Genomic DNA, 24784 nt, shown 5'->3' on the forward strand with positions numbered 1-24784 from the left:
GATTTGTAGCGAAGAATGTAGAGACATACAAATTGTAGTTGATACGATTTTGTACAAGAAACAAACTAGATTATAAATAGGACTATGTATACATAGAGAAGAAATATTAATTAAACATAATTCAAAGATAAATAGGTTTCAAGAGCTGGGAATCCAGCTCTTTCTAGGTGAGTTGACTAGCCAACACCATTTGTAGCTAGAAATCTTGGACTTCACCTCAATTGGTCAACAGCAAGATGTCACTATCGTGAACTGGCTCTTTAGTTAGGAGCTTCTCCGAGGAAAATGATGTTTCCCTTCTCGTCAAAAGTAGCGTTTTCATCAGACATATCAACGATACCTGCGAAATCTTCGATTTGGCCATGTGAGAATCCCATTGGATCCTTTGGAATCCAGACACCAGGACATGGGGCAGAAATAACTGGCATATCGTAGGCGTGCTTATTATCCTCGTCTTTAGGTTCAATGTTATAGGTTGCAGGCAATTGTTGCTTGGCGTGCCTATAGTTTAAGAAGACATCTGGTCTGACAAAACGAACAAATGGGTTTTGAGATTCAGTCTTCTTAAAGTCACGGTCTGCCAACAATGGGATAAGAGTTCTTTCAGTTTCTCCAGCATTAATTTCGGCATCTTCGGCCATAATGTCTTGCTTAACCTTCTCTTGTTCCTCTTTATCTTCAGCGATTTGTTTGTCGAAAGCACCGCTATTGGTCTTTCTTTTACGATCCAAGACTTTGGACTGATAATCGGAAGCTCCTCCAAAAGAAGCTGTCTGGGAAACACCATCCAATGCTCTCATACAATCAACAGGAACCACAGTGATCAAGTGATCAAATGATTCACTGAGATTAACGTGACAGAAAACAGTAGCTACAAGACCAATAACTTGTAATACAATTGGTCCCCAACCCTTGCCGACAGCGAAAATACCCAATAAACATACTTGACCAATGTAGATACCTACGAAAGTTTGGAAAAGAGCCCTTGGGTAATGCAAACCTCTAGTGTCTGGTCCTTCGACGAATACGTATGTCAAGTTATGACAGAAGGCGATGTAGATCAAGAAAAAGGCAACAGTAGCGAATAGCAAGATCATTGGAGCAATGATAGCGAAAGCAAGAGTGACACATGCTAATTGAGTGAATGCTGGGAAAGTTGTACCCCATGCAACAGTTCCTAAACCGCTAAATCTAGCCCACTTCTTTCTCACTGTGCTATCCAAGATTTTACCCAAAAGATAGTACAAGATCAAACCAACAAATTGGAAAAGGGATCCACCGGCGACCGATAAACCTTGCAAGATCAAGAAAGAAATGAAAAAGTTGGAAGATTTTGGTAAGTTGTTGGCTAAGACACTCATAGCCGAGGTTGGTTCCTTGATAATTGCTGTGACAGTAGAGGTGGCCGAAGAGGCAATGGCAGTGACCAAGAAACCGTTAACAATCAAGAAAGCAAAGTAGACATTCTGGGTGTATAATTCAATAGATTGAGCAGTTGGAGCTCCAGAAATTTTAGCCATACCTCTGATAAACATGGGCAAAAGACTCATTAAAATGGCCAACATAATAGTAGGTAACAAACCAGTGACGAGACCCAACAATGGCTTAGGCAAGTTCAAAATCCAACGTAACCATGGCAATTTGTCAGTCAAGTATGTGATTTGAGAAATAACACCAACAAATGCAACTGGAATGGCCCATAAAAGAATTAAGGCGGTAACGGCAGCAAAAGCAAGAAATCTTCTTGTAATTCTTTCCCACCAGAACATTCTCAAGTTCGACCATTGAACGTCTGCAGGCTCAACACCTGTGAAAACTGGCTTCATTCTTAATGGGTTGTGATGAACAGTCGATTGATAAGCCAATTGAGCATAGTACTGGTTCTCAAACTCGACGAAGATAGAGTTCTTTGGTCTGTTGGATCTGAACTTCTTCTGCATTTCCTTGACCTCTGCATCAATTTTAGGAATTTCCTCCTTACAGTAGTTGATAGTGTCGGTTTTCTTGGAGAAAAACCCACCGATCTTGTGTTTTGGTCTCTTCTTTTCTGGAACATAGCTCGAGATATCAGCAGATTCGATTGGAGTGCCCTTCTTATCGGCCTTCAATTTGTTCTTGACGGCAATCTTTAACAACTTATTTTCAGCACCTTCTAATTTCTTAACTAAATCTTCTCTCTTGGAAACCTTCGACTCTAAGTCTCTGGCAGTTCTTGCAACATAAATTCTTCTAATACCATTGAACATCTTGTACAATTGCTTTTCATCCAATAAGGAGTCTGGAACTGTCTGGAAAAGAACAGTTCTGGAGGACAACTTCTTGGCGTACTTTGGAGAAGCAAGAACAGCAGATCTCAATGAGTTGTAGTAGAACAATTCACGGTAGATAACAAAGACAACACCACCATAGAATACCCAACCTACGAAGACGTGAGCATAGTATCTCTCTTTGTGGAGAATGTTGGAAATAGACAATTGATCAAAGCCATGAGTGTTTGGCTTACCGTTGGTAGCATTGACAGGAAGCAAGACAGTCCAGGTCAATAATCCGACCAAGAACACGCATGCGAAGCTGAAGATATATCTCAAGAAGAAGTATCCATCAATACCAGCCTGTTGGATAATGAAAGAGTTTGGCTTGGTTAAAAGGATGTAAACCCATCTGAAAGGGTCTCTTGGTAAAGGTTCTGGTCTTTGCTCTTCGGGAACGAGTTCAAACGATGATTTTGGGGAGTAAGTTCTCTTGAATTTCAATCTGAGTACAAGAAATCCCACGATGAAGATAGCAAATAGCACCAAATTAGCCACTAAAGTGGTGATAATGGACGAGGTGGAGATCGATGGAGGACCTGAGTTTGCCATGGTGTCGCTATATTATACGGTTTATTGATGCTGGTAGAGGAGGGATGATCAACTACCAGAGCAATTGAAGGTGAAATTTACTATGAAATTGTCTCGATAGCGAAGCGGGACAAATCAAGTGCAAAATGGCGGTGTTTAAGTAAGATATGTCGCTAGCTTAACACTCTAGAGGTCTATCTAATTGTCTAATATATGCAACGATTTTCCTAGTCAACACTAAACACTCGAGTAGCAAAGGAAAACTGAACTAAAAAAATTGTTAATCACTAATTTAACACCTCCATTCCATGTATTGTGCCATTCAGGAACAACAAATCCACCAGACACAATATCATCGTCTTCTCGATGGAACGAAAAATATTATTTGGCAACAAATCAATATCCTAAGCATCTCCGGCGCGGAAGAACGTCATACAGCCGTGCAGCAAGTACAATAGGACACGACACGACATTTGCTGGTGGAATGGTCATGAGTTCAGATGAGAGGGAGAGTAGGTTACTGATAAGTGAGAGCAATATGGTCAAGGTTGGGGTATTCTAAGGTGGTTTTGCAGTCTGAAAGGGTAGCTGGCAGGTGATTTCAGGTAGAAATTGGAGAGCTACTTTCGCAGTATTCTGGAATCTCACTATTTCCAAAAAGGTACGGCGCCATGCATCAATGCAGCTATGTTCAAACGAGGTGTTGGGCCCCATTGACCACTTTGAAGACCCTTTCGTCGATTGGATATCTTTCTAGTGGGTAGCACTATGCTGTGGGCGCTAATAGATAGCAACACTTTTCTCTTAGTTAGCATCCTGATCTTTGCCGGCCTTGATGTGCTTAGATTGACTGTATCTAAAACTTAATTCAGCTTTTGGAAAGAAATAATACGAGGTTATCTGCAGGCTCCATGTAAACAAATTTCAGGTAAAGGTTCTGCAGTAGTGTAGCATATGCTGTCTCTACAAACAAGGGTGCTACTGAAATTGAGTTGTAATTCAAGTATGGTCACGTATCTCTACATAGTCTTCCTGAGGTCAGCACTTGTACAATGGTGGGAACTTCTTGGTAAGTTGCTACCCCAGACCGTCGTAAGGTAACGAGTCAACTATTACCGTCTATTATGACCACTGGACATTTCCTTAATTTCAAGCTTGAAAAATAAAGAATCCAGAAAATAAAATGTCGCGCGTTGATTTGGTGTCGTGAAATTACACTTGGAGCGTCTGACGGATTGAAAGAGCGCAGTTTCGAAAAAAGGTCAAAGCCGCTGGTATTGCACGCTTGTCACAAAGAAGGATCCAAAAAAAGAGCCAAGAGCATTCCTTTTCAACAAGAGAATGAATGTAAGATGCTAGGAAATCAGAAAACTGAGCAGGGCAAGATCCTTTCAACTAACTTTAGTCTAGCCTTTTAAGTCCTCTAGAATTTTGCCTCAATTGAAAATCTTCACCCTTTTTTTTCATATGCAGAAAACTTGTCAAATTTGACAATTTGTTACTCAAACCAGTTTAAACTTCATAGGATCACTATTTTGGAAAGGGAACACAAATCGAATAGCAACTACATACCACGGGATTCTGCTAATAACATCTATTTGTCGTATTTCAACTATTAGGACTCTTAATTGGCACCTAAGATCGTCTAGGTCGCCGGCAAAATTTGGATCACGTGACTTTGAATGCTTCTAATGAACTGAAACAAAAAGATGTCACCGAATTGGGCAACGTGGCCGAGTGGTTAAGGCGACTGACTCGAATTATTCGGGCTATCAGTTGGGATTTCCCGCGCAGGTTCGAATCCTGCTGTTGTCGTTATTTTTTTAAGTAGTACATCAATCTCAGAATTGTAATATGCTTTTGTTTATAGATCTTACATCATTAGTAAACTAGTCAGATGCTTTTTATTTTTTTTGACAGACTTACCCAATTATACCAATTATATAAGCCTTCATTCAAGTTTTTTATTCTAGAATTCTTTTTCACCTTGTCATCAGAGTAATATTTGAGAATATGGCTAAAATAGCGAAGAAGATAAAGAAGAATGCTCCTCCTCCAGAAGGTTATACAAAGATAGAGCCAACATTGAAGAAGCTTCAAGGAAGGTTAAAAGATGCACAGACTAATCAGAACGCAGCTGACAAAACAAAGAGCAAAACTCAGGCTTTGTGGCCAATATATCAGATTAACCATCAAATATCTCGCTATGTCTATGATATGTACTACAAGAAGAAACTTATAAGCAGAGAGCTTTATGACTGGCTCCTCCTCCAGAATTACGTGAATGCCGATCTCATAGCGAAATGGAAGAAACAGGGTTATGAGAACTTGTGTTGCGTTCATTGTATATTAATTGCCGACAAGAATCACAAGAATCCGTGTGTGTGTAGAGTGCCGAAGGCCAAGCTTGTTGAAAATAATGAAAGTGATGAAAAGGTGAAGAATTTGCAGTGCATCACTTGTGGATGTAAGGGTTGTGCTAGTACGGACTAATTCTCCACCAGAGCCTACTGTATTATAAATTTGGGGGATAGAGTCCATTTATGGATTTTTATAAAAGTGTAGAAAGAAACATGATAGCATGTCTATGTTTATGAATTTGTTAATTCCTATTCGCAGACAGAAGTCGCCAATATTGGATATAATCTACAAATTTGATGGTATCATATGAGATATTATAGTAATTAATAATAGTTACAATTGTCTAGGAAACACAGTTGTAATGGAACACTAATAATACAATAGAATGAATAAAATAATTAGAGACGATCTTCCTCCGTCGTTAAAGAAATAGACAAATAGACAAAAAAACAAACAGTACAATCACCTTGTACGACCCATAAAAACCCAGTAACTTTGCATTCTCACAATAAATATCAGTACAGATAAGTTTTCCTACTTCTTAGAATCCTCTAGCTCTCCCTGTGTGGAGCTGGCAGAACTTACATCATCCATCTTCTTGAAATCGTGGAATAAATTCCTGCTTGATTCAAGTGATGACGACGAAGTACTATTTGACCGCCTGAGCAATGGCGACGAACCAATAGATGTTTGTTGGTTGTGCTCATAGTTTCTCAAGATCATGTCATCATCGTCATATGATGTCAAGCTATGGTGAATAGTTCTGGAAACAAAGCCAGCACCTATTTGGCTGCCAACTAATGGACTGAAATAGAAATCGTCCAAGTAACTTGGAGAATTCCAGAGCTTTTTCATTATCGAGTTCGTTTGTGGCGTTCTTAGGTTCCTTAATGGAGTTTTTAAGATGTTGGATTTAGGGGTTTTTTGTAATGAGGATGTTCCAGCTGGTGGTTGTATTTGCAGAATATGATTATTAAGCAATGATGGCTTCAGGTAAAGATATGGATGAGATACCAACGATGTGGTATTGAATGGAGGCTGCTGTGAATGTTGAGACTGATTCAATTGGTGTTGTTGGTAAGCATTATTACCAGGTGTCAAAGGCTCCAACAATGGCCCAGTTTCACTTGGTCTGATAGGAGAGAGTTCAAGGTTAGAGGTGCAACTGAAACTGGACGTGTATGTCAAGTTCTTTCCGGCCAACAATGGCTTGTCTGGAGATTCGATTACGAACTGTGGTGGGTGAGTGTTCGCTACTGGAGTTTTAGTTACATTGCTACTATCCAAAGATGAGGGATGTATTTCAGAATTGTCCCACTGTTTGAAAGGATCTCCGAGAATTGAATCAACTTTCTGTCTCTTATTATGGGAGTCCAAAATCTGAGTTAAGTCATCATCGTCATTGCGAGTTGTGTCTTCATCGTCGGCACGCGTATAGTTGTACTCGTGGTCATTTTCATCATCGTCAATGACCTCATCGTAGTCAGCCGATCTGTCAATCTCAGATGCTTTTCTCTTTTTGACTGCCACGACTTCTTCGAAAGTATCATTAGCGATATTAGGAGAAGAAGGTATAGCATTCATCGATCTCTTAGTTTCCTCGCGGTTTTTGTTGTTAGCGTTTTTAATCTGATCCATTACTTCTTGGTACGAACTTTTCTTGACGCTTCTAGACTTCAAGAACTGCTCTTCATAGCCAGGCTTAATACACCAGAAATGTCCCTTTCCATCTTTAGATTTCTCGCCCTTGACAAAAGCCTTGTTTAAGGAGAGATTGTGACGAATAGAGTTTTGCCATCCGACATCCTCACGCTTGTAATATTTGAAAGTGTCCGAAATCCATTGGTAAATCTGGGAAAGTGTTAACTTCTTCTCTTCATTGCTGAAAATGGAGATTCCGATCAAAGTAGCATATGAATATGGAGGCTTCTCCTCTGAGTGCAAGTCAAAGACTGCATCTTTGGAAGCCTTACTCTTCTTGGCCTTCTTTGCAGTTGTTGAAGCGACTGAAGGAGTATGAGTTGTAACTGAAGGAGTAGTTATAGAGTTGGCACCCACAACTCCCATTGACTGGTGACCACGGGAAGACTCCGATAAAAGAGAAGTACTCGGATCGATATATGAGGTACTACTGATGCTCTTGGCAGGAGCAGGCGACGAGTTATTTTGAATATGGGTGAACTTATGGTGCTGCTGTGGGGACGAGAATGCCGGTGAAAGGAGTAGAGACTTGGAGGAATCAGCAACAAGACCCATGGCCTGAGCTGGGATGATGTTAGGATCCAAGTTTGGGTGGTGGAGATTCGTTTGGTGACTGTGACTTCCAAGACCTATATGGTTCGAGTGAAGGTCATGTTTTGATACTGGTGTTTCATATGGCAAGGTGGTTTTCCTAGTGTTAAAGATAGACTCTGGAGGAGTGGTCATTTTGACCTTATATGAGCTTTGCTTGCCAATAGGCGTGTCGATCACTTTGGAGGCATCTGCCGTAGCTGAAGATGAGGAGATATTGCTGTTCAACGAGTGCTCTTGCAAGGGCACCCTTGACATGGACATCGAGAGTCTGCCCGTCATGGTAGCGAATTGGAGGGTAAGAAATTCAGTTTGAATCGATTTGGATCGCGGTCTTGATGGAGCTAGTTGGCTAACTAGTGGCGACCACAGAGATTGGGCGTGGGGTGATACGGTTGCTTTGGCTTTTGCTGTGGTACGGATCAGAGATCGTTACTACTGGATGATGGGGGAAAACAAACTTCTGTAGAACTAAAGGGAACGGTGGTACCAGCAGTTAACGTTTCGAAAAAACCCAAAAGTCTAGCTCGGAACAGATTACAAGCCTACTAACCGAGTTATATAAAGATAGGGAAAATCGACAGTCCTGCCACTGTGAGATGCTCTCTACTACCTAAAAAAAATTCTGGATGGTTCTATTGTCATTTCTGGTGGTGTCTTGCTACCTGCCATTAACTGAGGATATTTAATTGAGTGCAGCTACGCGTTGCTATGAAATTGTCAGTCGCGAAATTGTCAAATTTCACTGCGTTCTCATCCCAAAGAAGCAATAACACAACAATTCGCGTTTTTCCATGCACGGTCTAGCAATATAGGGAGAGGTAGGGAGAGGGATGGGGAGAACTGGCAAGTGTGCAGCTGCAATGGGCCATGAACGGGGATGGTATAGGACGGGTCTGTTCCAGGCAGCCGCCGCGCCGCCGCGAAATCCATGAATCCAGAGATCACCATACCGTTCTCGATGGCCCAAAGTGGCGTGTGGAAGTTGGAGATCGCCTCTACATCGACATGGAAGCCAGATTTACCTACGCTAGCGTGGTTTAGTTCCGGTTGGGGAAGCAGGGTTTCGTTTCACAAGCTCGTGATATGACTACAACGGAACAAAGCGAAACGGGTTGCAGATGCGATTTAGAGGATATGGAAGGTTCGTGCATGCACTATGAGGGATATCGGGATCCCAGATCTGGTTTTTTTCGGTGGTACAAGAGCCACTATTGGCTGCCAGGGCTGCTGGAAGCATTAGTTGGCGCGCACATAGTGCCGTGTTCGAAATACGTGGGTCTAAAAATGCTATTCGTATTGTTCCATATAGTAGTTTAAGATGGGTTGCAATTTATATTGTGGCATCACGTGAAGCCATATCACATGAGCCCACTATTTTTTGGTGGGGTACACAGAAGAAACTTTTTTACACCCACAAGAGGATAACAGGATGTCATATAGAGAAGTCACATTAATGAGGACAAGATGAAATTGAAGAAATACCAAGAAATGAGGACATAGCTGTCGAAAGAATACGAACTTATTGCACTTCTCCCCAGTTGATTTTTCCACCTTTGCAATCTGAGAATTCTTTCTAAGGCCCTCCTCAAAACCTCTTATGAGTCCTCTTATGAGTCCTCTGTAGTTATACTCTAAATTACGCTATAAATGTCAGTTCCTGCGTATATATCCTCATGCTCAATTAGTCTTAAAAGAGCATAAAGAATATCTAATCACCATTGTTGAGATACCCGCTGGTCGTCATCGTTCAGATCGAAGCACTTATCCATCCACATCCATGGACGAGGTAGTTAAGTCGCTTATTCGCTTCGTAGCAAGAGGATTCTACTCCATCCCCTACGTATTGATCCTAGATGCGGTGCTAAAGCACTCGGTCTTGTCTGAGGATGACTTGATTTACCTTCTCGGTATCAAACGCAAGGAGTTGCGTTCTCTCTGCAACAAGCTTGTGGAGGACCGCCTTCTAATCAACCACATCCAAAAGGAAGAAAACGGTCAACAGAAGTTCGTCTCTAGAACTTACTTCTTCATCCATGTGACGGAAGCTATTGATTCCATCAAATGGAAGGTCCACTCCATTGTCAACCAGTTGAAACAAGAAATGTCTCATTTCGGAAACCCACAAGGATACGTCTGTCCACGGTGTGGGAAAAAGGTAAGCCAGCTCGATGCTATTTCCCTCTTAAGTGAGGACAAAACAGAGTTTCTCTGTGACGTCTGTGGCGGTACATTAATAGAAGACGACTCCAGTCAGCAAGCCACATTGAGACAAGAAAAGTTGGAGAAATTGATGAATCAAGTCGACCCGATTATCAACTACTTGAAGAAAATCGATGAGTCGAATATCCAGGATAATGATTTTGAGTCTGCCCTTATTCAAGCTATCCCAGCGCAGAGTGCTTCCACTGCTTCATATACCATATCCAACCGTATCAGTTCTCGGTCTCGTTCCAATCTTTCGTCATCTCTTCAGAGCGCCACCTCCAAATCACAGGCTGCTTTGCACGTTTCTATCACGGCCAACGACGAGAATTACGAACGTGAGCAGTTGGAGAAGGAAAACAGAAGACAGAAATTGGAACAGAATGCTTTGCCATCATGGCATTCTAACAGTACCGTCGGTCAAGGCTCTTTGGGCAGATTGGAGTATGAAGACGACAACTACAGTACAGAGACAACTCCGGCAATTAAAGAGGAGAACGAGAACGTCATCAAAGAGGAAGAGGAGGACAAGATGGATGTAGATACCACCAGCAACTCGAAAGAGCCAAGCACAGCACAATCTAGCGTCAATCCTACGCCCGAGCCAAAAGTGGCTGTTCCTTCATCGGACCTCAAGGACAAGGAACAACAGGATGCATTGGCAGCCTACTATGCGCAATTAGCTGAGCGTGAGGCTGAAGAGGACGATGATGATGACGATGACGATGATGACGATGATCTTGATGACTTGATTTGAGACATTGTATTGTATATATACTATCTAAAATTTAATTAATACATAACACAAAGCATAAATAATACACTAAATCCTTCAGTGCTCATACACTGAAATGATAGATATCAATCTGATACACGGTCGATGCAACTCATGTAGTCCTATTGTTTTGAAGAAGGAATGCCCTTGTAGCATGCTGAGAAGAATTCTCAAATCTCTTATTTTGCAGCAATAATATCTTGCATAGATTTTCACGATTATAATTAAAACCATCAAATTTCACAGATTTCTTCGCTAGTGAGAGATTTGTCGCTATTCTGAGTTGCGAAAAGCCTCACTAAATTACTCAATTACTGGTGCACCTACAGGGAGAACATTAGAGTATTATAATGATGAAACCCATACATATTAACTAATATACTACGATGACCAACCACAGATCTATTTGACAATATAAGAAACTTGAAAAAATTCACGTCACAATCATAAAACTTCTTTTTTCGTAACATGCATTGTTTGCACCCTTTTTGCATTCTGTTTGCACTCTACTGGAACATTCTCCACATGATGATTCATATGTGCATTAATTATTTACCGATCGCGCAATGCCGTTCTCGCTGAGTCACAGCGCCGGTTTGATTTAGTGAGAGTCTGCATAGTTAATAGCTATCAAGTAATTTTCAAAATTTTCAATAGAAGAATGTGGAGAAGTCACCAGGTTTCTTTGCATTTCGATAAGAAGGGAATTAGTTGAGTTATAGCTGAAATATGAGTGCTGAAAAGGTACGATAAAAATAATTGGAGTACCAGAATAGTGTGGAATAAAGCTGCCAAAAGCTGTGATTGAAGCGACAAGTTAATCACTTTAGATGAATTCTCGATGAAATTGATAAAGATGATTCAACCAATGATGTTCCCATTGTAGAGGATAATATCAGTAGATATATGGATGCTGTTGGCAAATGCCTGGCTATTCTGTCGAATTTTGAACCACTCCTTTTAACAGAATTTAGAAATACTAACATTTACAAGAAAAAAGTGGACCCTTTCAAGTCCTTCATCGCTGGTGGTACAGCCGGTGCCATTGAGGGTGTAATTACATATCCATTCGAATTTGCTAAGACGAGACTTCAACTTGTCGACAAAACTTCGAAAATGTCAAGAAATCCTTTGGTATTAATATACAATATCGCCAAAACTCAGGGTGTCAGCTCTTTATATGTTGGATGTCCAGCCTTCGTGGTGGGAAACACCGTCAAGGCTTCTATCAGATTCCTCGGTTTTGATTACATAAAATCCCTCTTGGCAGACAAGAACGGTAAATTGTCTGGTCCTAGAGGTGTCGTAGCAGGTTTGGGAGCAGGTTTGTTGGAGTCTGTTATCGCAGTGACACCATTCGAGGCCATTAAAACAGCACTCATCGATGACAAGCAGACCGCTAAGCCTAAGTACCAAAATGGGTTGATATCGGGTACTGTCAAGTTGTGTAGAGATGTTGGATTCAAAGGAATTTATGCTGGTGTCGTGCCGGTATCATTGCGTCAAGCTTCGAATCAAGCTGTCAGATTGGGTTCTTACAATGCGATCAAGACAATGATCCAGCAAGCTAGTGGAAGCAAGCCTAACGAGCCATTGAGCTCCGTAGCCACCTTTGCTGTTGGTTCTTTTGCTGGTACAATTACAGTTTACACAACCATGCCTATAGATACTGTTAAGACCAGAATGCAAGCTTTAGGTGCAGACAAGCTCTATAGTTCTACGCTCAATTGTTTTGTAAAGATCTTCAAAGAGGAAGGTCTATTGACCTTCTGGAAAGGTGCCACACCACGTTTGGGTCGTTTAGTCTTGAGTGGAGGTATTGTTTTCACCATTTATGAAAAAATGTTGGTGATAATGGGTTAATGGAACCAGTTCAGGTTTAATAGGAGTAGAAAGAGAGCAACATGAAAGAACTATTTCCACTCAAAATGCATAGCATATTAATAGCTACGAATATGTACAATAATAAATAATATTAGCATTCAGCTCTCCTCACATCCCTACATTACCATTATCTAAATCGTGTATTCCAAATAAAATTAACCCAATGACCTACTTACTGATGTCTATAATTGTGGCTCGCCCTCGTCTTCTTCTCCGAAGTTATGTACATTTTCCGTTGTAGAAGTAACCGTAGCAGCACGGTTGGGTGGTGACAAGATTACACGCTCCATCTGCTTGACCCTATAGTAGTCTACGACTGACTTGATAATTATGAAGAGTCCAAATGCAATTATGCCGTATGCAATGTATGGTGCACTAGAATTTGTGAGAAGGCTGCTGCTGCCCTCACTATGTTGCTGGAAACCCGAGTTGTACGTATCGACAGTAGTACTGGATATCGACAGCGACTTGTCAATATCGTACAGATTTGGATCCTGAGGTTCATAACGACCTGGTACTTTATCTGCATGGCCAAAATTCGAAGGGACCATGCCCCATCCATAGAAGATGAATGTTATACCCAAACCTGCTCGAGAACCTTGCTTTGCGGCATGGGATGTGTGCAATAAATAACAAAGTACAAAACCGACGAATTGGAACGCAACAGTTACCAACCCATTCCACACAAAGTTAGCAATGTTGCCTACAGGTAAGCCCTCTACGAATACTTCATCTTCATACATGGGTGAAATCACAGTTGATTCCCAATATTCAGGAGTTGCATCTGCTGCTGCTTCCTCATAGGAAGGTGGGTTATTTTCTTGTTCTTGTCTGTTTGCGTCGGTGTCCGGTTTAGCCATCAAATTTCTGAAAACTCCATCAGTACCTTGACCAATGAAGCGTCCCGGGGTATTCGATTGCATTCTACCAGTCGATAAACCATTATTGATACGTTCGTAAGTTTGCTTAATAGGTACTAAATGGTTCAATACATTTAGTATACGAGATTTGGTGGTCATTCTAGCTGGAGTTGTTTGCAGTTCCAAGTCGGATGGATCACCAATTTCAGGTGTCGAGGTCGAGATTGAGGATATGGCATTACTGAATTCATTTCCAAGAGTATTAGTTGAGCTGTTGATGCTATTGCTGTTATTATTGATATCGGTATTAGTATTATTATAGTTGCTTGCACTGGTATTGCTATGGATGCTTTGCTGGTCCATTATATCTGGGATTCTTTCGCTCCTACTAGCCGTTACGTTATCCAAACGATCATCCGACGAGCTGGACTCGGCGCCATGCAAGTTATCGTGGCCACTTGAAGCCTGTTTGAGTGTATTTTCGTCCATTTCGTGATCGTAGTCATAGACGAGTTCTCTGTCTTCCTCGCCACCAAACGAGTCTAATAATCTATCGTTTGCGCTGTAAGACGAGGTCAAATCGTCCATCTCTGCCCCGTTGGTGTCATCTGAGGAGTCATACGGTGCCTTTTTCCTCAACGGAAGCTATAAAGATTGTTAGTATTTATGTTTGTTTTCGTTGCCATCCGTCATATCCAGTTTCTAGCGAAAAGGGGTTACGGCCCATTTCGGGGCGAAGCAGAACGACTTTGGGGGAGGTAATACGTACTCTAGCGTAGTTGACCATGCTAAGTTGTGCGTGTATTGGTACGCTGTTGATGTATATGAAAAGAAAGACTGACTAGCAACCACTTGAACACTACTGTATTCTATTCGTGGCGTGTAATGTATATCTTAAATTTGTCTACTGTTAAGCCTAAGCCCGTCATACAAAAAAAGTTATGTTTATCGTGTGGGACTATTTTTGTGTATATAGACAGCGGAGTGTATGGGACCAGCTTGGGCCAGCTGGATGTCTTGATGCAGGAGAGAGCGAGATATGGAGAGGGCAATAGGCAGTAGACAGGCAGTAGAGGTAATAGGGCAATAGGGCAATAAGGAGGTGGAATTTGATGGTGGAAAGGAGTTTGACGGTGTAGTGTTGGATCAAACAGTTCTCATAGCACACGAAACGGTGGAAATCAAGTAAAAATGGCAATTTTTCAAACTAATAATAGAGATTGATGGACTATATTTGTGTCTTCTGAATGCTCATTTCAATGGTCATACTGGAAAACCATCGAATTGTGACAGAAGCGTAACTGTATATCTCCATGCATATGTGTATAGTGTTTAGGTACAGTCGCACAGGAACATTTTTTTTAGATGCAAAAGATTAGAGCTTCGCACTGTTAAGCCAGTGGAAAAGAGTATGGAGAATCAGTTACAGTTTGCAATGGCTTGCTGAGGTAGTTTTTATACTAAACGTAATATATTATTCAAGAAAAGGCCAATAGAAGATGGAGTATTTTAGATACGCAGTATGTTGGAGATGTGTTGTAAAAAAACAAGACAAATATGTAGATTTAGGGCTAAAAAACACATACTTGTCAAAATTGTCAAAAAAGAAATCATTGACGTCATGTCATTTCATTATCATTATCGCGTTATAAGTTTTACATTCAGCTATATAGTTAACCTACGGATCGCTAAAACCGCTAGTCCCTTATTCAATCTTCTGCTTCAGCGCCAATGCCACCCTGCTTTTAACCCCTCTAAACACCTTCAACTGCTTGAAGTAGAACATAATGAGGTACTCCATTAACCAAACAGGGAAGTACGCTCTAATAAAGTTGAGTAGAACCGCACGGTACCCCTTGTAGATATTAAACCCCGGATCACATCTTTTGGTAATTTTAGCCACCACTTCATTGGCATACCTCGAGGCCAGGTAGTTGGTGTCTCTTGACATCCGAGCAGCAGCTCTGAGACTATCGTAGATACCAGGGACATCATACCTGGAATCAATCATGGAGTCAGTTATGAGGGGGTCGCCAATAGCAGTTACCACTCCTCCCGTAATTACACTATGGACTCTGACACCAAATGGCTTCATTTCTCCGTGGAGAACCAATGCATACTGGTCAATTGCGGCCTTGGTAGAACAGTAAGCTCCACACCATGACAATGGCACTTTTCCAGCCACAGAACTAGTGAAAATTATAGAACCCTTGGTTGCAATTACGAAATCGGCCATATATTTGGTCATGTAGATGTGGCCAAATACATTGACCTTAAAGATCCTCTCCAAGTCGTCGTCCTTGATTTCAATCGCAGGGCCTCCCACCGAAATTCCGGCGTTATTGTACAATATATCCAACCTTCCACCGGTTTGTTCTTTTATGAACTGTGCTGCCTTTTTGATATCTTCCACTTTGGAGATGTCACACGCTACTGGAACTACCCCATACTCTTGGAGAGGTTTCATTTCCCAGAGGGTGTGCTCGAGGCTGCAGCCAAACACCTTGTAGCCTTTTTTGGCCAATGCCTTGGATACTTCGAAGCCAATGCCTGACGAAGCTCCAGATACCAATGCGTACTTTTGTTGGGCCATGTGTGAGGATTATTGAATGCTGTCGTAGTGAAAAATACCCCTAAAATGGTATGAAAACTGCCTATGATTCGGTCTGAAATGTTAACCACTGTCGTTAAGAACAACTACTGTAACCATTGGAAATTTTTTCATCCTTCATCTCCAGCTGGGGTTCCAACTCTTTTAATAGCCAACATTCTGAAACTGTCACTATAAATTCATGTGCGTTTCACTAACAATAGCCTTAACAATTACGAACCTCTCGCTAGTGGGGAGAAAAAATGTTGGTCTACAGCGGGGTCGTACTAGCAAGGGATGTGGGAGAGGTTAGGAGTGGTGCATGAGGGGCACAAAAGATGGAGTAGAAGGGGATAATTTGGCTATTGTGACGATAAGAAGTCAATGTAGCAACTGAAAACATTTGTAGAATTGTTAAAGATAGTTGATTTTTCGATTTGGTGCTGGAATATGGTGAATTGTTAGTGGTGGTGTTCTTGACCGAGGTGGTGTACTTGATGATCAGCTGAGTCGAGAGATGTCTCACAAGCGTTGGGAAGCTTTTTTTTTTCGCAGTGCCTCGTTAGACAATTCCGAGGGAGAAAAGCCAATTTACGAGATATGACAGTATTTGCGTGTGAATTGACCTTTCCTTGGACTGAATTTGATTTCTTCAGGCGGAAGCTATTTTACGAAAAAAGAGATAGAAGAGGCCCGCCCGTTAATTGTCGATTCGGATAATATTCAATTTTTTATGTCGAATATTATTTAGGAATTCTATTCATCTGCTCCATTGACAGGTAAATGATTTACGGTTAAAACTGCCGGGTAGGAGTCTACGGCTAGCCTACGAAGTTCTTGGTAATGCACGCCGTCAAACATGTGCATATAGATACAGGTGAATAGAGTTCATCACGCTAGATTTACGAGCTGGAACGGGATTCGTATTAGATATGTATTTTAGAATCTATAATATTGTTACAAGGTGGTGTCGGATCTGAATTTTATTCTCTCCTGACATATTCGGTGCTGAAATCTTGTACTCCTTCTACAGCTCTAAACGGGCAACTTGATCGTCACTATAAGTCTGTTCAGGAGTGTATCGTGCAGATACCTCACAAGTTCCTTCTCCACAATAGTAGGCTCAGGAGGAGGCGGCGGTGGAATGTAGTCTGGATTCTTAATTTGTGTGCGATTTATATAAATTTCGTTATACTCGTAAACGTCTGGAACTCCCAAATCCACTCCACCGGGCAATATACTGGAAGGAGCAGGGGTTCTGAACGTTTTGGGAAGATCTGATAAATCGGGTAACACAGGACCTCCTCTGCCAGCATGAGCAGCGATTCTTCTCGATGTGGTACCTCTGCTACTACTTGTACTTGGAGGAAGTTCCAGCTCATTAAGATTGTATCTTCTCTTACGACGACTCTCCCTCTCAATATCTTTTTCTAGCCTTTCTACTTCAAGCTGTGATAACTTAACAAGTGATGGAGTAAAATCCGCCACGTTTGAAGGATTTCTCAAGATTGAAAAGAAGTCGTCAACTACGTTATAATCTTGTGATACCAAGCGCAAAGCTGGTAACAAATGACTTCTAATTTCATCCTCATGAACTGGACTACCATCAAATCCGTAACCTACCAAGTGCAATGCCTTGTGGTACAATTGAGTTTGTTCTCTGATAGTGTGGGCGATGGCTGTTGTGAACTCACCAGGAAGATTCAACTCATCGCACATCGTGGAGGCAAAGTCCTCAGGATCTGTCTCGTCATAGTTGAGAATATCCCACTCGAATTGATCTGTTAATTGCGTGTTATTGATGGTTATATCCAACTTTATAGGAACTCTTATTTCTCCCAGTGTTTTGAGTGGTCTTTTTTGGTAGTCACTAATTTGATCCTTGATAGATGCAAGGATGGTCTCGTAGTGGCCCTTTGATATGAATTTGTAGTCCTTGATCAATTGTCGGGTGAAGTTTTCTACGGTCATGACTTCTTCATTCAAATCCCACAAAAACGTGTCTCTAAGCTTGAATCTATCTCTTTCAGTGTCGAACTCAAGCCTGATTGGAATGTAATTCTTGGGCTTTTTACTGTATTTCAATACTTTTTCACTTATTTGATTATCGGTCAAATCTCTTTCTGGGAGCAATAACTTTGTAGACGTATTGGTAATTCCATTTCCGTAACCCTGATATCCTTCTCCCCAGATACTATTGTTGAACTGACCCTTGTTGGAGGAATTTATTGCGTTCATACGCAACTGTTTGATATGATTGTAAGCCTGAATATCTTTATTTAATTGATCTATTGTTTCTTTGTTGTTATGCATTTGAGCGCCTAGTCTGTTCAAATATTCGCCATCCTTTCTCGTCAACGTCTCGTATACTACAACATCTGATGGAACATCCTTTCCTTCACTCTTCAATTTTTTAGACCATTGATGAACATCGCTAAGAGAAGTCATAGGGACTTTATTAAGGACATCTGCAGGGAATTGGGGCGGTAAATTGGGGTCTCTAGGAATTTGTGAGGCCCCACCTCCAGGTCCGATCGAGGAATCGTCAGGAATAACAGGTCCACCAAGTTGTTGACCGATTTGCGGTGGCATTATATTAGGATTCACAGGAATCCCAGGTCCCATTGGCATTGGCTGCTGGTTCATAATCGGAGGAGAACCCTGAGGAATCTGTTGTGGTGGAGGAATATGACCAGGTTGTGGAGGAGGCTGCTGTTGGAATGGAATTTGTTGTCCTGGGATACCCTGTCTACCCTGAGGAGGTATCATACCCTGCTGTCCCATCTGTTGGTGCATTTGAGGACCTCCAGGTCCAGAATTGGGAGGAATAGGTCCCATTCCTGGACCTGTATTGTGTCCAGGGCCTGGAATTGGGCCAGATCCTGGTATAGGGCCTACACTGGGGCCACCTGGACCACCTGGAGCTCCTGGAACAATCTGACGGGGGCCTCGTTGCAGGCTATCGATCATACCTGGATGAAGTTGTTGCTGTTGTTGTTGTTGTTGTTGCTGCTGTTGTAACGCTTGTCTTTGCAAATAATTCCTCATGATTTCGTTGAACTGTGGATGGCTCTTGAATTGCTGGATTTGCTGCGGATTCAAGCTATTGAGAAGCTGCTGGGTTATTACGGGCACTCCGCGTCCTGGTTGCAGCTGTTGTTGGGGAGGAGGAGGACCGCCCAGTTGACCAGGTATCTGCTGGTGCAGACCATCGTTTCCAAGGGGTTGGTTGAAATTCATCCTGGAACTCGACGCTGCTGCTTTTTTTCTATCAGGCAATGCCCTGTTTTGTTTATTTGCCGACCAAACGAGTGTACACTAGCCGCTACGACTTCTGCTGAGAAAAGACTCACTTATTTGTTGTATGGTTTGGTTCTGTTTAATCGGTCTTCCATAAATTCATATGAGAGTGAGAAAGGTGGTAAAGGCACGAAAAAAACAAATACAAATATATATGTAAAGTTCGGCAGGGAAAAAAACTGTTTAAGGCACACACAGTAAGAAAAGTGAGAGTGAGAAAAAAGTGAGAGAAGTGAGAGAGAAGTGAGAACATTGAGAACATTTAGAACAGTGAGAACAATGAATTGTGATACAGTGATTTCATTTATTTTTCAAACTAGAGGCCATAATTGATTCATAATAAAGTTCACACTGCCCTTCAAGCAAAAAAAATATTGAGAACAACATGTTGTAGGTTGGAATAATATCTTGTAATTAGTATGAACTAATTCGAGCTGTAATTTGAATTAAAATTGAAACCACTGTAAAAGTAAGACAGCTGGTTTTTTAGTTTTTAAGTAATCAAGTACTGTGTAGAGTTTTCGGCTGCGAAAAAGTAATGGGTCTTGATGGCTGGAGGAGGTGGTAGTTGCCATGCTGTTTGGTGTTGTTATTGGGTTGGGGTTAATTTTGAAAATGATGATCCATGAAAACAAGGGAATGAGGAACAGAGAAGGAAAAGAGTTTTATGTATTTCAATCGCAGAAGAAAATAAGAGACACTAGTTGGTTGGTGGGTTGGTTGACAGCTCCTTTATGACACAATTGGTATTTGTAATAATATGAATTGTGGTGAAGGTCGTAAAGAACGGGTGTCATTTACCTTTCATTTGCCTTTTCTTAAATAATTTTGCAAAAGGAATACATATATGGATCTATGTTTTGTTTCGATATCTTGCTGCACTGACACATCGTCCTTTACTACATATTATTCATCACTTATACCTAAAATCTTATATTACTATTATACAAATGAACTAATTACTTGTTCATGAAATCAAAAATGGAACCCAAGTTCACGTAACGACGTCCACAATCAGCCAAATACTTTTGAACAACCTCTTGACAGTGACCAAACAATTCCCTGTTCTGCTCTGCCAATGCCTCAACCTGACCTGACGCTAACTTGGAAGGTTCTTTCTCTCCGCCGAAAGAATCATATATTGGCCTCAACTCATTCTTCTTTGCTTTATCAACATCAAAAATAGCATTGAAGTAAAGCAACTGGTTATATAATGCCTTGTCGCTGTATTTATATCTCATGATTCCCTTGCATCCATGTGCCAATCCAGACGACCCTATACAACGCTTACCGTACACAGAGATTTGCCTTGTGGTGATACCACAAGCAGCATCGTCACAAACCAACCATCCGGCGTAGTATAGAGCAATATGCTTTCGGATAGCCACTTCCAATTGAGATGTTATCTTGAGAATAGGGAATGTGAATGAACAAGCACTACAGGTGATACCGTTGAAAGTGACAGAGTAGTCATGCGAGGAAAGAATACCTCCAAATCTGAACTGTTTGCCACACTTACATCTCAATACTAAGAAACTGGATTGTTTGAACCTTTCGCTGTCAGTGATGTTGGACTCTAATGCTGTTATCTCACCATTGTTATCGTTATTTCTTGCCCTTAAGGCGTATCTCTTGCTGTCAATACCCAAAGCAGTAGTTACTCTCATCATGTCAACTCCATCTATTCTTTCCAACAATCTTTCAACAGGAGCAAAAATCTGCTTTTCCAAGTAGAAATTTGGATCAGGTTTCAAATCGGTTTTCTTTCCTAAAAGCTCTTGTATAGCCCTGGCCCTCTCAGGAGGAGAAGACTTATCCTCATCGGACTGTGGGGCAGTGATGACATACGTGATAACACTTCCAGCTTTGATAACCTTACCCTCTGCTCTCAACCTCAAAGCAACCTGAACTTGTGGCATAGACTTACCGTTAGGGTAATTATTTGGATCTTTGGATAGCTTGGTGTTGATGCGGTATCTTTCAACACCAATTTCATTGTTTTTAATCTTCTTAGACATGTTTTCCAAATACTCATATACTTCGCCAAGCGCATCCTCTGGGTCTAAGTCTGATAAGATTTTCATTAATACAAATGTCGAGATGTCTTTCGAAAGTTGACAGTATTCACGACGTCTCATATCCAAACCTTTGACTTCCAACGCAGTTTTGATTTCACCCGAAGAATCAAGCGTGGCATTCATAGCAGCGTACTTCTTCTTGGCATGCAACAACAAACGCTTGAAAACATTATCGATGTCAATTTCCAATAGCTTATATCTTTCGTTCACTTGAATCTTAAATTGTTCACCAATCTTAAGAGCTTCCTGAAAGTTATCTACACCAGTGTCAATCATAACAGAATCTGTATCACCATACACAACTCTCAAGTTAATAGACTCAGCCAACTGTCTAGTATCCATTAAAATCTCTCTTCCTTTGTTAGTCACCATCATGGCCAATGGCTTAGCATAAAATCTGGAGTTGACATATCCCAAACAACCATACATGGAGTTGGCAGTCAATTTCAAAGCCTGCTGTTTAATATCATATTGAGCCTTCTGGAAGGGAGTATTCTTAGGATCCTTGAGAAGTTTCTTAACCTCTCTACGACGAGAAACTAACGAGTTTAATAACCTTGGCAAAACCCCTGGAGCGGAGTCTCTGTCTGGAAGCAGGGGCATATCTCTATCTTCATCATGAGTCATATTGAAGCTCTCTCTGTCAACAGTAGTGAAACAAATATTAAACTCTTGAATAATACTAGGATACAAAGAGTTGAAATCCATAACCAATATATAGTTCTTATGCAAACCCTTTTCTGGTTCGAAAACCAAACCACCCTGATACTTCGGTTTTTTGTTGGATGTGACAGTAGTTGCATCGTCTTCAGTAGCTTCTAGTGTGGCTTCTTGCTGATAGTTGGTGTTCTTGTGCATCTTGTCTTCCTTATCTGGAACAATGTACTTGTTTCTCTTAAATTCATGCAACAAAATGAACTCGTTTCTTCCAGCTCTGGTACCACTCAAGGTATGAGACCAAGCATTACCCGCAATATTGGTCAATTGTTTCGATAATGAAAGGATTTGAATTGAGAATGCAATCTCAGCAGTTATTTTTGCATTTGATGCATTTTCATTAAGCGCCATCAACATAACCGAGGCATCTTCAGCATAAGAAGAGTTCTGAAAGTTGATCTCTAGAGCATTTTGCTTCTTTTTGCAGACAACCTCATACATTTCAGGCAAGTCCCAAGATTGACATTTAGCAGTTAAAGATTGACCCATCTCGTTGGCTATGTCACACATCAATCTGCCTTGGAAGATTTCACGAATTAATAAGTTATTACCAAAGCCTCCATTGTTGCGTCCGAATCTTTCTGGCCATGCTTTTCTATTACGACGACCAAATGTTGACCATGTTGTAACTTTGTTGTCAAACATTCTCTGAACTAAGACATCTAAGGAAATATTCTCCAACCTGTGACCCATAAATACATCCGGGTCAATAGTTTTTACCAACGCGGTAAGGCAGTTCAATAGCACCTTTTCACTAGGCAATATTCTCAATTGCAAGCCCAGCTTCTGCGCCAATTGTTGCAACCCTGGTGGTACAGTTGCGGCACCAACTGGTCTTACCAAAGTCACGATTTCATCTGGTTGAAGAGACTCGTCAATAGGGGCGTCTTGTGGAAGGTCACGAAACGTAGCGAGAGAAACGGAAACAACTTCTTGCTTATTTTGCTTTGTGTTCAACATGCTTTGGACTGAAATGGATGTCACTGTCAAATTTGGAGCCGCTGGAGCATTGTCTATGACAGGTTTTATACATGTAGCAGCATCTACTGCAACTTCGACTTGGCAATGAGAAGTGTTTTGGATCGCGTCGAAATTACCGTTAGAGATCTCAAGCCAGCATGGACCCATAACATTTCTCTGCAAAACAAAGGATTCAAATAGAGTAGAATTGGTTCCAAAAATACGTGTGAAAGTGGAACCCTGAAGGTCCGAAGCCATAACGATGTTCCTGTTTTTAGGAGTCTTGAATGGCAACAATACCTTCAAATACTCGGTTTCCTTAGGTACTCCTGCAAGTTCAAATGCATATTTCATCTTCTCCGGTTTTGCTTTGAGAGACTGCAAGCCGAATTGTTGCATCAATATAGGTGCAATCTCTTCATGTACATCCATGGCACTATTTGGTTGTTCTGGATCCTCTTCATCGTCAACTAAACGGTGCTCTCTTGGAAGGAAATATAACTCTCGACACAAGCCATTGACTTGAACTACTCCGGAGACAAGTTTTCCCTCCTTCGTAAGGACCTTACCAAAAAGTAATAACGTGCTATCAACTTCACAGTAATCAAGCCAGAACATTTTAAATGTGTCTCCGGCATCTTGGCCACCTACAATAGTAGATTCGTCAAGCTTTTCAGTATAACTGATTTGTGAATGGGAAGACACTCTTGAGGGAGACGACAGCGGCATATCCTTTGCTTTAACAGCTGAGAAAGTCATCTGATTATTTCTATTGGCAGCAGCAGCCCTTGGTCTTCTTGTTATAACAACATCATCTTCAGAGTCGTCAGATTCATCTGCTTCTTCAACTTCATCATCTTCATCATCTTCCTTCTTGTTAATTTTCTTCTCTGGATCTATGTTCTCCTTTTCTGTGACCTCTACAGTTTCATTTAATTTGACAGGAGAAGAAGGCTGGTCGTCAACATCCATGTAGCTCTCATTGATATCTTCAGAGTCATCTACTACTATACGCTTTCTCTCGAACTTAGCAGAGGTTGAGAAAGAGAAAGCTTGCTTCTTGGTCTTTTTCACGGTACTCTTGTTGCTATTTTTGAATACATTCACAGTTTCTTTCTTGACCTTCTTCACAGGTACTGCGTCTTGGAAATCATCAAGGATATCATCAATACTGGTATCTATTTTCTTGGTTGGAGCAGTAATTCCACTGGATGGCTTAAAGAAGTTGCTTATTTGAGCTACCTTTGCGACTTTAGTTGGCTTTAGGTTTCTGTTTTTGCTCTTTCTCTTCTTGCCCAGACGATCGTCCACCTCTTCGTCGGAGTAGTATTGAGGTCTGGTTGAATCATCCCACTCATCTACACCATTGTCGACGTACCCTTCACCATCATCGTCAACAATGAAGTCGTCGTTCATTAATTGCTTTCTTTTATGTTCTCTGTAAGTGTCTTCATCGACTTCATCGTAGATTCCCGCTTCTTCAAACTCATCTTCTGAAAGTGCAGCATGGGCCACACTGGTTCCAGACTGACGAGCTTCTCTGAGCTGTTTTAACTTCTCACGTTTACTAGCTTTCAGCAGCATTGTGAGTCTGGTTGACGCTTGTGCCGATAATTCGTAGAGAAAGTCCCGAGCAAATCAATTATGACAACTTCAAAAGTACTATTGAGATCTTTAATGTCAGATTAGAGGTTCAAATGAGATACGCAGAGGAAGCCATAACAATAATACGCGTCTTGAAAATTTCGTGTGTGCGACATCGACGTGTAGCGTGTAACAAATTCTTGTGAGACGGAGAAGATGACAAAGTGCTACAAGGAAGGAAGCGATTTTATGAAGTTTATTAAGTAAACAGAAACAATATACTACTTAGTTTAGTATTATCAAAAACATATAATATAGTGAAAAGTAGTAATTAAGAG

The 24784-nt window shown here is 41.2% G+C and overlaps 9 protein-coding genes and 1 non-coding gene across 10 annotated transcripts; 4 read left to right on the top strand and 6 right to left on the bottom strand. All coding sequences in view use genetic code 12, as the record gives it.

Annotated features, from left to right (window-relative positions):
- Positions 1-46: 46 nt before the first annotated feature.
- Positions 47-3353, bottom strand: RJT20DRAFT_148771 (uncharacterized protein). Its single transcript, XM_064918990.1, has one exon. It carries the CDS (start codon positions 2859-2861, stop codon positions 261-263), a length of 2601 nt encoding a protein of 866 aa, XP_064777248.1. The 5' UTR covers positions 2862-3353; the 3' UTR covers positions 47-260.
- A 1210-nt stretch (positions 3354-4563) lies between these two features.
- Positions 4564-4655, top strand: RJT20DRAFT_t5. The gene has a single exon. It is a non-coding gene; the product is annotated as a tRNA-Ser (tRNA).
- A 63-nt stretch (positions 4656-4718) lies between these two features.
- BUD31 (U2 snRNP complex subunit) lies at positions 4719-5541 on the top strand. Its single transcript, XM_064916226.1, has one exon. The coding sequence runs from the start codon at positions 4854-4856 to the stop codon at positions 5331-5333; it is 480 nt and encodes a 159-aa protein (XP_064777249.1). The 5' UTR covers positions 4719-4853; the 3' UTR covers positions 5334-5541.
- On the bottom strand, positions 5535-8177 carry HCM1 (Hcm1p). Its single transcript, XM_064918596.1, has one exon. It carries the CDS (start codon positions 7773-7775, stop codon positions 5736-5738), a length of 2040 nt encoding a protein of 679 aa, XP_064777250.1. The 5' UTR covers positions 7776-8177; the 3' UTR covers positions 5535-5735.
- Positions 8178-9043: 866 nt separating this feature from the next.
- TFA1 (transcription factor TFIIE subunit) lies at positions 9044-10684 on the top strand. The gene has a single exon (XM_064918597.1). The coding sequence runs from the start codon at positions 9274-9276 to the stop codon at positions 10453-10455; it is 1182 nt and encodes a 393-aa protein (XP_064777251.1). The 5' UTR covers positions 9044-9273; the 3' UTR covers positions 10456-10684.
- Positions 10685-11137: 453 nt separating this feature from the next.
- On the top strand, positions 11138-12480 carry CTP1 (Ctp1p). The gene is made up of 2 exons (XM_064916227.1): positions 11138-11217; positions 11467-12480. Exons 1-2 carry the CDS (start codon positions 11203-11205, stop codon positions 12334-12336), a joined length of 885 nt encoding a protein of 294 aa, XP_064777252.1. The 5' UTR covers positions 11138-11202; the 3' UTR covers positions 12337-12480.
- On the bottom strand, positions 12481-14139 carry RJT20DRAFT_124391 (uncharacterized protein). Its single transcript, XM_064916228.1, has one exon. The coding sequence runs from the start codon at positions 13803-13805 to the stop codon at positions 12540-12542; it is 1266 nt and encodes a 421-aa protein (XP_064777253.1). The 5' UTR covers positions 13806-14139; the 3' UTR covers positions 12481-12539.
- Positions 14140-14922: 783 nt separating this feature from the next.
- On the bottom strand, positions 14923-15810 carry RJT20DRAFT_89991 (uncharacterized protein; the record flags this gene model as incomplete). Its single annotated transcript, XM_064921298.1, has 1 exon — positions 14923-15810. The coding sequence occupies one exon, from the start codon at positions 15808-15810 to the stop codon at positions 14923-14925; it is 888 nt and encodes a 295-aa protein (XP_064777254.1).
- A 917-nt stretch (positions 15811-16727) lies between these two features.
- SNF5 (Snf5p) lies at positions 16728-19154 on the bottom strand. The gene has a single exon (XM_064916229.1). The coding sequence runs from the start codon at positions 19045-19047 to the stop codon at positions 16843-16845; it is 2205 nt and encodes a 734-aa protein (XP_064777255.1). The 5' UTR covers positions 19048-19154; the 3' UTR covers positions 16728-16842.
- Positions 19155-20021: 867 nt separating this feature from the next.
- On the bottom strand, positions 20022-24689 carry POL1 (DNA-directed DNA polymerase alpha catalytic subunit). Its single transcript, XM_064918606.1, has one exon. It carries the CDS (start codon positions 24444-24446, stop codon positions 20067-20069), a length of 4380 nt encoding a protein of 1459 aa, XP_064777256.1. The 5' UTR covers positions 24447-24689; the 3' UTR covers positions 20022-20066.
- Positions 24690-24784: the final 95 nt, after the last annotated feature.

Source organism: Scheffersomyces xylosifermentans (assembly GCF_036884685.1).
Source record: "Scheffersomyces xylosifermentans strain CBS 12540 chromosome Unknown RJT20scaffold_1, whole genome shotgun sequence".
NCBI classification, from domain to species: Eukaryota; Fungi; Ascomycota; class Pichiomycetes; order Serinales; family Debaryomycetaceae; genus Scheffersomyces; species Scheffersomyces xylosifermentans.